General features: G+C 54.5%; 1 protein-coding gene across 4 annotated transcripts in view; it reads right to left on the minus strand.

Annotated features, from left to right (window-relative positions):
- CACNB4 (calcium voltage-gated channel auxiliary subunit beta 4) overlaps window positions 1-13,140 on the minus strand; it is a 125,785-nt gene extending 112,645 nt beyond the window's left edge. For all 4 annotated transcript variants that reach the window (XR_010304970.1, XR_010304971.1, XM_064154960.1 and 1 more), the window contains exons 1-2: window positions 13,059-13,140; window positions 12,849-12,932 (exon numbers count right to left, since the gene is read on the minus strand). Coding sequence is in view for 2 of the 4 variants with exons in the window: in XM_064154960.1 (XP_064011030.1) it covers window positions 12,849-12,932; window positions 13,059-13,067 (93 nt within the window). In the remaining 2 variants the exon portion in view is untranslated. The remainder of the gene's footprint in view (window positions 1-12,848; window positions 12,933-13,058) is intronic.
- Between the last annotated feature and the right edge of the window lie 2,796 nt (window positions 13,141-15,936).

A 15,936-nucleotide genomic window follows, 5' to 3' on the forward strand; every position in this document is an offset into this window, starting at 1 on the left:
GAACTGTCAGGGCTGGAAGGGACCTCAAAGATCAGGCAACCCCCCTGCCATGGGCAGGGACACCTCACACTAGAAGGGGTTACTTAGAGCCACATCCAGCCTGGCTTTGAAGACATCCAGGGATGAGGCTTTCGCCACCTCCCTGGGCAACCTATTTCAGGCTCTCACCACTCTCATGGTGAAGAACTTCTTCCTAACATCCAGCCTGAACCTACACACTTCTAATTTTGCTCCATTCCCCCCAGTCCTATCACCACCTGACATAGACTCAGGTTGGAAGTGACCTCCAAGATCATCCATCCTAAAAAGTCCCTCCCCAGCTTTCCTGTAGCCACTTTCAGATACTGGAAGGCCACAATAAGGTCTCCTCAGAGCCTTCTCCTCAGACTGAACAGTCCCAGCTCCCTCAGTCTGTCTCCCTAGGAGAGCTCTAACTCTCTGATCATCCTCATGGCCCTTCTCTGGACAGGTTCCAGATTTAACACAGAGCTGATCCATGGAGTGGACAAGGCCAAGTGCAGGGTTCTGCACTTTGGCCACAACAACCCCAAGCAGCACTACAGGCTGGGGACAGAGTGGCTGAGAGCAGCCAGGAAGAAAGGGACCTGGGGGTGCTGGTAGAGAGTAGCTGAAGCTGAGGCAGCAGTGTGCCCAGGTGGGCAGCAGAGCCAATGGCATCCTGGGCTGGCTCAGGAGCAGTGTGGCCAGCAGGACAAGGGAGGTTCTTCTGCCCCTGTGCTCAGCACTGCTCAGGCCACACCTTGAGTGCTGAGTCCAGTTCTGGGCTCCTCCATTCAAGAGAGATGTTGCAGTACTGCAGTGTGTCCACAGGAGGGCGACAAAGCTGTGAGGGGCCTGGAGCAGAGCCCTGTGAGGAGAGGCTGAGGGAGCTGGGGGTGTGCAGCCTGCAGCAGAGGAGGCTCAGGGCAGAGCTCATTGCTGTCTGCAGCTACCTGAAGGAACATTGCAGCCAGGTGGGGGGTGGCCTCTTCTGCCAGGCAAGCAGCAATAGAACAAGGGGACAGAGCCTGAAGCTGTGCCAGGGGAGGTCTAGGCTGGATGTTAGGAGGAAGTTGTTGGCAGAGAGAGTGATTGGCATTGGAATGGGCTGCCCAGGGAGGTGGTGGAGTTGCTGTCCCTGGAGGTGTTGAAGCAAAGCCTGGCTGAGGCACTTAGTGCCATGGTCTGGTTGACTGGATAGGGCTGGGAGGTAGGTTGGACTGGATGATCTCTCCCAACCTGGTTGATTCTATGATTCTATGATCCAGCCTGAACCTGCCCTGGCACAGCTTGAGGCTGTGAGGTGCCCCTGCCCATGGCAGGAGAACTAGAACTAGATGATCCTTGTGGTCCCTTCCAACCTTGACTGATTCTATGATTCTATTACTTTCCTTGATTGCTTTGCTCCACCTCCACATATTTTAAAGGGCCTCCCATATATTTAAAGACTAACTTTTCTCCTCACCTATTAGACATAACTTCTTTTTAGTCCATTAGTCACTTTTGTTTTCACCTGCAACAGTCATCAGGGTAAAGCTGTTTGCCTATTCAGCTTATGACACCTACCTTTGAGGTCCCTTCCAACCCCCACCATGCTGGAATCTGTGTATGCTGAATCACAGGCTCACAGGATGTTAGGGGTTGGAAGGGACCCAAGGAGATCATCTTGTCCAACTCCCCTGCCAGAGCAGGACCACACAATCTAACACAGATCACAGAGGAACACATCCAGACAGGCCTTGAAAGGCTCCAGAGAAGGAGACTCCACAACCTCTCTGGGCAGCCTGTGCCAGTGCTCTGGGACCCTTACAGGAAAGAATTTCGCTCTTGTGTTGAGGCAGAACCTCTTTTGCTGCATCTTCCACCCATTGCTCCTTGTCCTGTCCCAGGGAGCAGTGAGCAGAGCCTGTCCCCCTGCTCCTGGCAGCCTTCAGATACCTATAAACATTTATCAAACTCCCTCTCAGTCTTCTCTTCTCCAGACTAAGCCCCAGGTCCCTCAGCCTCTCCTCATAAACCATGCCCTCCAGTCCCCTAAGCCTGAAGCCATGCCCTCCTGCCCCCCTGAAGCCTGCTGCCTGCTCACCAGTGCTCACCAGAAGGACACCTTCTGCTCCTTGAGACCCTGAGCAACCTTGGCTAGTGAGAAGTGTCCCTGCCCATGGCAGGAGGCTTGCAAATAGACGATCCTGAAGGTCCCCTCCAACACAAACCATTCTATGAAGCTATGAACCTGCCTAAGAGGGTGATAAAGGTCTCCAAACACCAGCAGAACCACAAGGAGTGTGTGTGTGTGTGGGGGGGGGGGGAGTTGTGTTTGGAGAGGATGCAATCACCACCAGGCTCTGCTTGCAAAACAGGCAGGCAGGCAGCAAATCGTTTTCCTTCCCCAGCGCAGCACTAAGTGGGAAGGTAATTGGAGACTTAATTAGTGCATTAAGAAACACTCAATTAAGCTTGCTGGTGACACAGGGATACACAGCTACACTCCTCACTTTCCAGATGAAGAAACAAAAGCCACACGAGCCTGCTGGCTTCTTCACTGTCAGATGAAGTGAGGGCAGGATGGAGGAGAGAAGGCAATTTCCCTGCTCTGTGTTCTATAAGCAGCAAATCCATTTAGGTTCCCTTCTGCTGGTATTTGAGTCTTGTGAAGCTTAGCCCCCACTCACCTCCCTCCTCCCAAGCAGGCAAGGAGAAAAGCAAGAAAGGTAGGATTTGAGGGACACCTGAGATCAAAGCAGCACCATTAGATCACAGAATGGGAGGGGTTGGAAGGGACCTCCAGTGATCACAGAATTCAAAGCAGGATGAGGCAAAAGACTGGATGAGGCAAAAGCCTGGATGGGGCACTTGGTGCCATGGTCTAGTTGATTGGATAGGGCTGGGTGCTAGGTTGGACTGGATGAGCTTGGAGGTCTCTTCCAACCTGCTTGATTCTGTGATTCCATTCTATTCTATCACAAAGGGCAGGCCAGGCAGGAATGCATCCAGATGGGTCTTGGAAGCTCTCCAGAGAAGGAGACTCCACAGCCTCTCTGGGCAGCCTGCTCCAGGCCTCCAGCACCCTCACACCAAACAACTTTCTCCTCATCTTCAGCTGGAAGCTCCTGGCTCTCAGTTTGTGCCTCTCATCCCTTGGCCCAATTTAAAAAGCAGAAGAATTCAGCCCATGCTCTAATTCAGGTTTACCTCAGAGCTTAAAACATGTGCAGCACTCAAAACAATCACAGAATCAGAAGTTAGAATCAGAAGTTTTTCACTTGCAGAAGACCTCCAAGATCAGCCAGTCCAATCATCAACCCAGCACCACCATGGCCATCAAGTTGCATCCCCAGGTGCCACGGCCACACAGTTCTTAAACACCTCCAGGGATGGTGACTCCACCACCTCCCTGGGCAGCCTGTGCCAATCCCTGACCACTCTCACAGCAATGAAACTCTTCCTCATCTCCAACCTAAACCTCCTCTGGTGCAATTTCAAACCATTTCCCTGATACCAGGGAGGAGAGCCCAACTCCCACCTGGCTCCAGTCTCCTTTCAGGGAGCTGCAGACAGCAATAAGGTCTTCCCTCAGCCTCCTCTTGTCCAGACTAAACACCTTCAGTTCCGCCAGCTGCTCCTCCCCAGCCCTGGTCTCCAGACCCTTCCCCAGCTTTGTCACCCTTCTCTGGACCCATCCCAGCCCCTCAAAATCCTTCCTGAAGGGAGAGACCCAAAGCTGAAGCCAGGATCAGAGGAGTGGCCTCACCAGTGCCCAGCACAGGGACACAATCCCTACTCCTGCTGGCTCCATCACTGATTTAAGAAGAAGGGCATCTTAAAACACTGTCACGTTGCTGTGCAGCCAAGGCTGATGCTCTTAGGAGAAAAGGTTGACTCCTTTGTTCACCTGTCAAATGCTTTAAGAGTTCCTAAAGACAGCACAGAGAGAAGTCAGGCTCCAGCCCCGTGTCAGAGGGATAATCATCTTCTGTGGCAGTAAGTTATATTTCAGAGATTAATGACTCACCAGAGAATTGAGCTCATCCTGGCAATTCACTGCCAGCCCAGGCTGCTCCTCTGCAGAGAGCTATCTGAGCAAGCCCAGCAGCCTTTGCTCTTGACAAACACCTGCCTCACACAACTGCTTCTCTTGGGAAACACCTCCAGGCCATCAGCTGGATGCTACTGGATCTGGGAGTAAATAACGTGGGACCCTTAAAGCTTTCTCTTGTCCAACCCTCTGCACTCAGCAGGGACATCTGCAACTAGAGCAGGTTGCTCAGAGCCTTGCCCAGCCTGACCTGGAATGCTGAATGGGGCCACACTGGATGGAGCCTTGAGCAGCCTGGTCTAGCAGGAAGTGTTCCTTGAGAATTGGATCTAGATGCTCTTTAAGGTCCTCCCCATCCCACAGCAGTCTATGATGACTATGTTTCCACAGATGAGGCAGCTACCACCTCTCTGGACAACTTGGCCAGTGTCTCACCACCCTCACTCTAACACTTGCTTCCTTCTGTGTAGTCCAGATGCTCCTTAATCTCTCTTCCAACCCAAACCATTCCAGGAGTGGGTGATGCAGCCTAGCTGCAATGTCAGACTCATAAAGAGGAGCTGGACTTGGAGTCCTTCAAGCCCAGCTTCTGCATCAGCTGGGTGCCACTGGATCTGAGGGCAGGTAACAACAGGGATGATGCTGCTGACACAAGGAAACCCCAATGGTTCAAATGGTTTTGGGGGCCCACAGAGCTTGTGCAGTCTCCTTCTCCAGAGATTCCCAAGACCCACCTGGATGTCTTCCTGTGTGACCTGCCCACGGCATGGGGGTTGGACTGGCAGATCTCCAGAGCTCTCTTCCAGTTCCTGCACTTCTGTGACTCAGTGATTCTAAGGTAAATGCTGCTCCAAAGCAAGAGTGCCAAGGCAAAGCCAGGGATGCTTGATCCTGGAAGCTGTGGGATCAGAGTCAGGTGAAGGACCTGCTGCTTCCTCCTCCAGATCATAGAATCACAGAATTGTTTGGGTTGGAAAAGCCCTCTGAGATCAGTGAGTCTAACCATCAACCCCAACACCACCACTATGGCCATGGAACCATGTCCCAAAGTGCCATGGCCACAGGTGTCCTGAACACCTCCAGGCATGGTGACTCCACCACCTCCCTGGGGAGCTTCAGTTGCATACTGAGGTTGGAATGGAGCACACTGCTCAGCAGCATCCAGAAAACCTGCATGGCCAAAGTCTCAAGGTCATCAAGTGAGGGCTCATTCCCTTCTGAGGAAAATCATTTAATCAACACAGAGCTGAAGGAAGAAATCAAAGATAGGTTCCAAAGTTTGTTAAGAAATGGTCACTGAAGTTGCCTACATCAGAAGCTGTGGAGGAACACAGAAGTGTTCCAGGCCAGTCTTGAGCAACCTGGTCTAGTGGAAGGTATCCCTGCCACAGGCAGGGGACTTTGACTAGATGATCTCTAGAGTCCTTTCCAACCTGAACCATCTAATCAGTGAAGAGTCAAGACCAAATGTTGATTCTCTCTACTTTGGATCAGCAAAAACTCTCAACTGTGAAACTCTGTCCTGGACTTCAGGCCACATTTTGCTCTTGGGAACATCAGTGGAGATCATTAAGCTAACATCTGCCAGAGTGGATGAGTGACCTTGTCTGCTCTGCATCCACAAAGGCACAGCTGAGGTGGCAGCTGGACAGCTCCCTGGCCCATGTGCCAAGGGAAAAGTTTGCAGGCTTCATAAATGACAAACAAGACTCAGATGCCCTTAAAGCTTCCCAGATCTGACCTACAGCTATTTCTGCCTGACTAAAGATTTCTGACTGCAGATGCCAACCTCCAGCTAAAGTCACAGAATCACAGAATGCTAGGGCTTGGAAGGGACCTTCGGAGCTCATCCAGTCCAATCCTCCTGCTAAAGCAGGATCACCTAGGATAGGTCACACAGGAACACATCCAGAAAGGTCTTGAAAGTCTCCAGAGAAGGAGACTGCACAAGCTCTCTGGGCAGCCTGCTCCAGGGCTCCAGCTCCCTCACAGTGACCTATATTTTCCTCCTGTTAAGATGGAACTCCCTGGATTCCAGTTTGCATCCACTCCCTAGGAGTGGATGCAAAGAGACTAGCACCAGACTGGACTAGTCCACTGCTGGGTCCTGCAGGAAGGACACCACAGTCCCACCTCCACAGATGCAGAAGCAAACCTCATCTGCAAACAAGACAACAATACTCTCCTGGGGTTCTTTACCACCCCACACAACAGAGGGGAAATTCCAACGAGGAGGGGGAAGCACAAGCATGAAGGTATCGATCTGTTGGAGGGTAGGAGAGCCCTGCAGAGGGACCTGGCCAGGCTGGATGGGTGGGCAGAGGCCAATGGGATGAGACTGAACAAGGCCAAGTGCAGGGTTCTGCACTTTGGCCACAACAACCTCAAGCAGCACTACAGGCTGGGGACAGAGTGGCTGAGAGCAGCCAGGAAGAAAGGGACCTCAGGGTGCTGGTAGAGAGTAGCTGAAGATGAGGCAGCAGTGTGCCCAGGTGGGCAGCAGAGCCAATGGCATCCTGGGCTGGCTCAGGAGCATTGTGGGCAGCAGGACAAGGGAGGTTCTTCTGCCCCTGTGCTCAGCACTGCTCAGGCCACACCTTGAGTGCTGTGTCCAGTTCTGGGCTCCTCCATTCAAGAGAGATGTTGCAGTACTGCAGTGTGTCCACAGGAGGGCGACAAAGCTGGGGAGGGGCCTGGAGCAGAGCCCTGTGAGGAGAGGCTGAGGGAGCTGGGGGTGTGCAGCCTGCAGCAGAGGAGGCTCAGGGCAGAGCTCATTGCTGTCTGCAGCTGCCTGAAGGGAGGCTGTAGCCAGGTGGGGTTGGGCTCTTCTGCCAGGCAAGCAGCAACAGAAGAAGGGGACACAGTCTCAAGCTGTGCCAGGGGAGGTCTAAGCTGGATGTTAGGAGGAAGTTGTTGTCAGAGAGAGTGATTGGCATTGGAATGGGCTGCCCAGGGAGGTGGTGGAGTTGCTGTCCCTGGAGGTGTTGAAGCCAAGCCTGGCTGGGGCACTTAGTGCCATGGTCTGGTTGATTGGCCAGGGCTGGGTGCTAGGTTGGGCTGGATGAGCTTGGAGGTCTCTTCCAGCCTGCTTGATTCCATAAGTCATAAACTCAAGTGGACATACTCACCAGGCCACAACAAGTTTTGCTGGGAGGCAAAATCACCCAGGAGAAAAGAAAACCCAACCATGTGCACCCATGAGAGCAGCCTGCAGAAACCCAAGCACATTTTCAGCTGCCCTACTTCTTGTCTTACAATTGACTTCTGTCCCTTCAGGGAGTGCTTCACTATAATTGAGCAGCACCTGCCACGTCAGAGCAACGACTTTGGACACTCTTTCCTTGCTCAAGTAACAGCTTCAGTGCCAGCTTCACTCACAGCCTGGAATGTACTGCTGGAGATAGAGATGCCTACCCAACAGCTTGGAACCTCCTCCACCCCAGGTCACTCTGGGACACAAGTGATCTTACTCACTGAGTAGGTCTTCTCTTGGTACCAGCCCACTGATTTCCAGCACATATCTCCCTTTTCCCACTCATCCATCACTCCATCCATGGATTCCAGCACAGTCTCCATCTCTGGAGACATTCAAAACCCACCTGGATGTCTTCCTGTGGGGCCTGCTTTAGCAGGGGGTTTGGGACTTGATGTTCTGCAGATGTCCTTTACAATCCCTACAGCTCTGTGATTCCTGCCAGCTCCCCACTCTCTTCAGCCTGGCAAAGACAGCCTGAGAAGGGAATCTTCTCAGTGCTGATCAAAGCATTGTGAAGCTACACCAAGAGTACTGGGTCTAGTCCTGGGCTCCCCAGTTCAAGAGTAACAGGGAGGCTACTGGACAGAATTCAGTGGAGGCTACAAAGCTGCTGAGGGGCCTGGAGCATCTCTGTGAGGAGCAAAGGCTGAGAGCCCTGGGGCTGTGGAGCCTGCAGAAGAGCAGCCCCAGAGGGGATCTGATCAGTGCTCAGCAAGAGCTAAAGGAGCTGTGGGGGGCAAGAGGCTGGGACCAGACTCTTGTCAGTGGTGCCCAGGGACAGCACAAGGGACAGTGGGTACAGACTGAAACCCAGGAGATTCCACCTGAAGATGAGGAGAAAGTTGTTTGGTGTGAAAGTGGTGAAGGCCTGGAGCAGGCTGCCCAGAGAGTCTGTGGAGTCTCTTTCTCTGGAGAGCTTCCAACCTCCCCTGGCCATTGTGTTGCTGGGCAAGCTGCTGTGGGCACTCGTGGTGCATCAGGGGGTTTGGAGTGGATGATCTCCAGAGGTTACTTCCAACCCCCACCATGCTGTGATAATGAAAAGCCAAGTCAAGACTTCAAATCTGGGGGACCTGCTCCTCCCTTGACACAAAATGAAACCAGTAAGAGTATCTCCAGTGGTATTCTGGGCTTGGGCAAGGAGCTGGTGACCATTCCTTCACATACATGAGATCTCCAAGAAGTTTCAACCCTCTTGGAACATTCATTACAAATCATTATGACAGAACTTGTGGGGGTTTCAAATGATACCTGCAACCACCACAACTTCCCTTGAAGTTAACCTCTGCTGCCAGGACTTTTTTCCCCACTTATGCTGCTAAAGCCTGATTGCCATCAGGGAAAACTTGACTATGGGAGGAGAAGAGAGCACCACAGGGCAGCCTGGACTGCTCTGTGTCTGCACAGCTGAAACCTCAAAGGAAAACTAACCACAAGGGCTGAGAAAATGCCTCACTTGGGTGTTAAGGAGCAGCCTGAACACCACTGTGTGAAGGAAACCTTGAGCTGAACCACCTCATGGTGAGGAACATCACATGAAGACCAGAGGGAGGAGCAGTGAGACCCTTACCCCAGCACATCACCAGCTCAGCCCCACTGAGGGCTGGAGAAAAGCAATCCCAGAGCTGGTTCTGTAGCTCACACAACCCCAATCAAAGTCAGAGATTCACAGACGGGTTTGGGTTGGAAGGGACCTTCAAGATCATCCAGTTCCAACCTCCAAGAGCATCCAGTTCCAACCTCCTGGGCAGGGACACCTCCCTACTAGAACAGGTTGCTCGAGGCCTCATCTGACCTGGCCTTGAACACCTCCAGGGAGGGAGCAGCCACAACCTCCCTGGGCAACCTGTGCCAGTATCTCACCACCCTCACTGGAAAGAACTTCTTCCTAATCTCCAGTCTAAATCTCCCCTCTTCCCTTCAGTCTCTTCACTGAGAGCTACCACAGTTGCCTGTTTAGAAGGTCTCCATCTCTGTCTGCTTGCTTCTGCTTTGGGATAAGCAAGTTCTGAGGTGGACCAATGTGGATCATTTCTGAAATGTAGTGATGACAGAACCACAAAATATCTTTGACTGGATAAGACCTTCAAGATCATCCAGTCCAAGCTCCAAGACAGCATTGCAAGGTCACCATAACATGGACCTGAATTCACACTGATGTAGACAGCACAGTGCTGTCCTCTGGCAGCAGAGTGCAGACAGCTGCTGGTGCAGAAGGAGCCCTTGTGTTGGTGTGAGTACACTGCTGGCACCTCAGGACTCATGGGTCTGCAAGCACGATGGAAGGAAGAGCATTCAACCCTCCCATTTCCCTATAGCTGTTTGGCAGTGCCCCTCAGGTCATAGGCTCATAGCATGGATTAGCCTGGAAGGCACCTTAAAGATCAGAGAGGCACAGCAATCCCTTCATGAGGGAGCTCAGAGATAAGGCTGAGTCTCCCCATCCTCCCCAAACAGGACAACAGGCAACCATTGGAGCACTCACAGACCACACCACATGCCAAGACAGAAAAACACTCCCTGGAGGTGTCCAAAGCCAGGTTGGATGGAGCCTTGGGCAGCTTGGTTTAGTGGGAGGTGTCCCTTGCCCATGGCAGGGGAGTTGGAACTGGATGATCTTTGAGGTCCCTTCCAACCCAACCCATTGCATGGTTGTCTGATGTAACACACGTGCCAGGGTGCTCTGCAGGGCATGAGGCCTGTGATGCCACCTGTGTAAGCCAGCCACAATGTTCAGTGCATCTGTTGGAGGAGCCAGGCTGTTCCACACCATCAGCAGCTCCCTCTGGGTGCTGCTGAGAGAGCTTCCACCTGCAAAGTCTTCAGCCTTGCTCCCTCAGGCACTGAGTGCTCAGGAAGGTGTCAGTTTTACCCTCCCTTCACCTAAACCTCAAGCCCCCAGTTTCTGTGTGAACATAGCATGAAGCCACCTCTTGAATCACAGAATCATCACGTTGTTGAGGCTGGAAGAAACCTTTGAGACCATCAACTGCTCACCTAGAGCTCACAGTCCCACCACTGCTGCTAAGCACACCCCTGAGCACCACATCCACACACCTTTTGCAGACCTCCAGGGATGGTGACTCCACCACCTCCCTGGGCAGCCTGTTCCAGGCCCTCAGAACCCTTTCTGGGATGGCATTTTTCCCAGTATTCAACCTGAGCCTCCCCTGACACAACTCGAGGCCACTGAAACAACACTTCTGACAAGCAGAAAGATTCTCCAAGGCCCCTCCACGAAGGGCCCCCCCCCCCCCAGCAGCCTGCAGCACCTCCTCAGCCACCACGACAAGCTGGAACTCTTTTGTCTTTCCTTATCCTTGCTTCACCTCTGATTTACACGGCTGAGCTCACACTGAACATCTCATCCTCTCACATCTCATCCTGCCAGGCAATGGAAACAGGGACAGCCAGCCCAACACTGCTGTGGTTCTGCTTGGCTGGTGACAAGGGGACACCCCACAGCAGACTCCAGCTTCCCTGCCTGGCTGGTGACAAGGGGACACCCCACAGCAGACTCCAACTTCCCTGCCTGGCTGGTGACAAGGGGACACCCCACAGCAGACTCCAGCTTCCCTGCCTGGCTGGTGACAAGGGGACACCACACAGCAGACTCCAGCTTCCCTGCCTGGCTGGTGACAAGGGGACACCCCACAGCAGACTCCAGCTTCCCTGCCTGGCTGGTGACAAGGGGACACCACACAGCAGACTCCAGCTTCCCTGCCTGGCTGGTGACAAGGGGACACCCCACAGCAGACTCCAGCTTCCCTGCCTGGCTGGTGACAAGGGGACACCACACAGCAGACTCCAGCTTCCCTGCCTGGCTGGTGACAAGGGGACACCCCACAGCAGACTCCAGCTTCCCTGCCTGGCTGGTGACAAGGGGACACCACACAGCAAACTCCAGCTTCCCTGGTTATTGCAGTCTCTGCCAGGCCAACCTCACCACTTCCACAACCTGAGCAAAAGATGCTGCCACGCATGAGAAGTGCTCCCAGTCTTGCCAAGGACCTGCTCCTGCTTTCCTTGAGCTGCTTTAAACTGCTCCTCAGCAGCCTGGGAGCGCTTGGGATACAGGTTTGTGCTCCAAGCCATGTTCTACCTCCTTTACTTTTAAAGTACATTGATGGTATTTACTCTGAGGAGCATCTTGAAGGTGAGAAAATGACTCTCAGGGCAGGCACAGGACCGTGGCCTGGACTTTATTTTACTGAAAGACAGCTGGTGGGGAAGGGTGCAGGGATGGGGAGAATGCAAGGATGGGAAAGGTGTAGGGATGGGAAAGGTGTAGGGATGGGAAAGGGTGCAGGGATGGGGAGAATGCAAGGATGGGAAAGGTGTAGGGATGGGAAAGGGTGCAGGGATGGGAAAGATGCAGGGATGGGAAAGGTGCAGGGATGGGAAAGATGCAGGGATGGGAAAGGTGTAGGGATAGGAAAGGTGCAGGGATGGGGAGAATGCAAGGATGGGAAAGGTGTAGGAATGGCAAAGGGTGCAGGGATGGGAAAGGGTTCAGGAATGGGAAAGGTGCAGGGATGGGAAAGGTGCAGGGATGGGAAAGGTGCAGGGATGGGAAAGGGTTCAGGGATGGGAAAGGTGCAGGGATGGGAAAGGTGCAGGGATGGGAAAGGGTGCAGGGATGGGAAAGGGTTCAGGGATGGGAAAGGTGCAGGGATGGGAAAGGTGCAGGGATGGGAAAGGGTTCAGGGATGGGAAAGGTGCAGGGATGGGAAAGGTGCAGGGATGGGAAAGGGTGCAGGGATGGGAAAGGGTTCAGGGATGGGAAAGGTGCAGGGATGGGAAAGGTGCAGAGATGGGGAAGAGTGCAGAGATGGGGAAGAGTGCAGAGATAGGAAGATTGTAGGGATGGGAAAGGTGTAAGGATAGGAAGGGTGTGGGGCTGAGGAGGATGAAGGGCTGGGAAGGGTGTAGGGCTGGAAAGAGGAGGAAAGGGCGACTTTTAGCAGGAGGTTTCATCTAGATCACGACCAGGACTCCTGCAGTGCCAGGGGAAGCTGAGCTGCTGTATAATTAGCAGCGAGCAGCCCCGAGCCCCAAGCCGAGCGGCTCCTGACACCCTGGCAATCAGCTTTCCCTCTCGGAGCAGCAGCAAAGCCTCAGCCTCCCTCCGCCGAGCAAAGCCTGTCCCCAGCGCCGCCAGCGAGAGCCAGGAAACCAGCCCAGGGCACAGAGCGCAGCTCAGGCGCCCAAGCAGACACAACCCACGGGGCGAGCAGAACAAATGCCTCTGGGAGGATCCTTCAGGCTCCTCTCCTGTCCCTGGGGCTCCCTGGGGCCCACAGTTTGAAGCCCAGCTCCGACCTGTGCCCAAACTCCCCTGGGTTCGGGCAGCAGAGGGGCCCGGCACTGACCACAACTTCTGTATCCTCGCAGCCGGACCTCGAGCATCTCTCAACAGCGGCACCGGCAGCGAAATGCCCCTGACCGCGGCGGTTTAAGCACGAAAACCCCAAACCCCTTCGGTGAGGGGGAAGGAGGCCGCCCCCAGCCCGGCCCCGCCGCCCCCAGCCCGGCCCCGGCCCCGCCGCCCCTCACCTGCCGCAGGATGAAGCTGGTGGAGGTGGTGCTGCCGTCCGAACGCTTCAGCCGGCTTCTCCTGGTCGCCGTGCCCCTCGTCACCTGCCCCGGGGGAGGCCAAAGACATCAAGGTCGCGCCGGAGCCGCCGGAGCCGCCGCGCCCGCCCTGCCCGCCCTCTCTCTCCCCTCCGCCGCCGCCGCCGCCGCCGCGCCCCGGGGCTCACCCACCGCGGCCATGGCGGCCGAGGATCGCGGCTCCCTCTGCCCCGGCCCCGCTCGCTGCTGCGCCCGGAGACAGCGCAGCGCTGCCGAGAGCGAGGGCGGGAGGCAGCCGGAGCGGCAGGGAGGCGCCGGGCGGCCCCGGGGCGGGGCTGGGCCGGGCCGGGCCGCGCCTGGGCCCCTCCCCGGGGAGCGAAGGAGCCGCCTGAGGCGGCGCAGCCTGGCCCCGGCCACCGCGGCCCGAGGGCACTGCGGGGGCGGGCAGCGGCGGCAGGGACAGGCTCTGCCCCTCTGCCCTGTGCTGCTGGGGCCACGGCTGGGGCTCTGCGTGCAGGGCTGGGCGCAGAGAGACAGGGAGCTGCTGGAGAGAGGACAGGGAGCTGCCGGAGAGAGGACAGGGAGCTGCCGGAGAGAGGACAGGGAGCTGCCGGAGAGAGGACAGGGAGCTGCTGGAGAGAGGACAGGGAGCTGCCGGAGAGAGGACAGGGAGCTGCCGGAGAGAGGACAGGGGAGGCTCCGTGAGGAGCAAAGGCTGAGAGCCCTGGGGCTGTGGAGCCTGCAGAAGAGCAGCCCCAGACGGGATCTGAGCAACGCTCAGCAAGAGATAAAGGACTTGTAGGGGAGCAAGAGGCTGAGGCCAGACTCTTGTCAGTGGTGCCCAGGGACAGGCCAAGGAGCAATGGGCACAAACTGTTCTGCCTCTATACTCAGCACTGCTCAGGCCACCCCTTGAGTGCCGTGTCCAGTTCTGGGCTCCTCCATTCGAGAGAGATGTTGCAGTACTGCAGTGCGTCCACAGGAGGGCGACAAAGCTGGTGAGGGGCCTGGAGCACAGCCCTGTGAGGAGAGGCTGAGGGAGCTGGGGGTGTGCAGCCTGCAGCAGAGGAGGCTCAGGGCAGAGCTCATTGCTGCCTGCAGCTACCTGAAGGGAGGCTGTAGCCAGGTGGGGTTGGGCTCTTCTGCCAGGCAAGCAGCAACAGAAGAAGGGGACACAGTCTCAAGCTGTGCCAGGGGAGGTCTAGGCTGGATGTTAGGAGGAAGTTGTTGGCAGAGAGAGTGATTGGCATTGGAATGGGCTGCCCAGGGAGGTGGTGGAGTCACTGTGCCTGGAGGTGTTGAAGCCAAGCCTGGCTGGGGCACTTAGTGCCATGGTCTGATTGACTGGATAGGGCTGGGGGATAGGTTGGACTGGCTGAGCTTGGAGGTCTCTACCAACCTGCTTGATTCTATGATGAAGAGCACTTAAAATTTCCAGGGTATGGAGCAAAGAAGATAAATCAGGAGACCAAGCGACATCTTTAAAGAAGAAATGTGGAGAAGAATTGGAAGCAGGACCTGGATTTCCTGCTTCCCACTCCTGTGCTTGAACTACAAGCACATTACACCTCCCACTGGAATGAATAAGAGGAGAAACGTGTGCATCTTGGAGCTGATCTCACTTCTACACCAGAAGGCTCTGAGCACACACCTTTGGTGAAGGTCCAAAGCACAGCAGAGCCAGCATTTCTTTCTCCTGCTTGCCCCTGCAGGGCTCAGTTCTTGGGTTTCTGTAATGCTTTGGATGAAATGAGGCAGCCTGGTTTCTTTGTCAGAGATGAATGTGGGTCAGGAATGCTGTAGTCTAAATTAGATTATTTTTAAACTCAGTCTAATCAGGAAAATTGGTACTAGGAAGGGTCCTTTGCTTTAAACATTCATCTCAGTGAGTCTCTCTGGTCGACTTTCCCATCCAGAAACCCAACCCCTTGTCTGCTTTCATCAAGGCTTAGTGATGTTCAGGCTGAGATTTGAAATGAGAAAGCACAGCAGCACTTGCTGTGAATTCAGTGCATGCTTTGGCTGGAAGGCTTTGCAAGATTTACATCTGCAGCCTGAAGTCAACCCACTGGGGTCAGCACCTCCAAAGTGCTTTAAGAAGTATTGGCATTTCATCACTTAATGGCTAAATAATGACTCGAGGAGCTCTTCTCAGGTCCATTAGGCTGCTTGCATTAGTTTTATGGTGTCCATTCACAGACCAAGCAGAAGACATCTCTAGAAGCAGAAGGATTCACTCTGATTCAAGGATTCATTCTTAGTTTTGGATGAGTCTCTAGAGAATGTCTTTGTGGAAATCATTTGTTGAAGAGTTTTGGTGAAAACCTCTAAGTCATAAGCAATTGTGGCTCTTATTTGAGAGCATGGAATGACCTTAAAGACTATCTAGTTCCAAAGCCTCACCCTGGGCAGGGACACCTTGCACTAGACCAGGTTGCTGAAGAGCACAGAATGGTTTGGGTTGCAAGTGACCTCCCAGATCAGACACACAGAGTCGTAGAACTGTAGGGGTTGGGAGGGAGCTCTGCATTGAGTCCAACCCCCCTGCCAAAGCAGGTTCACCTAGAGAAGGCCACAGGAACATAGCCAGGGAGGTTTTGAATGCCTTCAGAGATGGAGGCTCCACCACCTCTGAGCAGTCTGCTCCAGTGCTCTGCAACCCTTGAAGAAGCTCCTCTTGATTTTTCTTGTCATCTAGTTCCACCCCCTGCCACAGGCATGGACACCTTCCACTAGGCCAGGCTGTTCAGTACAAGCCAATTTCAAGAGCAGTGCACTTGCTTTCCTTGCCATTTCTGGTGAAGTATATGATCACTTCATGCAGGACTGTGCCCTCCAACTCCAAGAGTTCACACTTAGCACTGCTCTCTTCCTAACCCACTGACACTTCAGGCAACAGGGTGCTGACTCCCAGCTGAAGAGCTCATCAACAGCAGGGAAGCACAGCACAGCTACAAAATGCTCTCTGCTACACTGCTGCTAGGGAACACGATGAGCTAGAGGCAGCCAGGTTGGTGGCAGAGGCTGGAGATGCAAGCCCAGGATGGACTCCTCCATCACGGGTTCCCAT

The sequence above is a fragment of the Pogoniulus pusillus genome, chromosome 2 (genome assembly GCF_015220805.1).
Source record: "Pogoniulus pusillus isolate bPogPus1 chromosome 2, bPogPus1.pri, whole genome shotgun sequence".
NCBI classification, from domain to species: Eukaryota; Metazoa; Chordata; class Aves; order Piciformes; family Lybiidae; genus Pogoniulus; species Pogoniulus pusillus.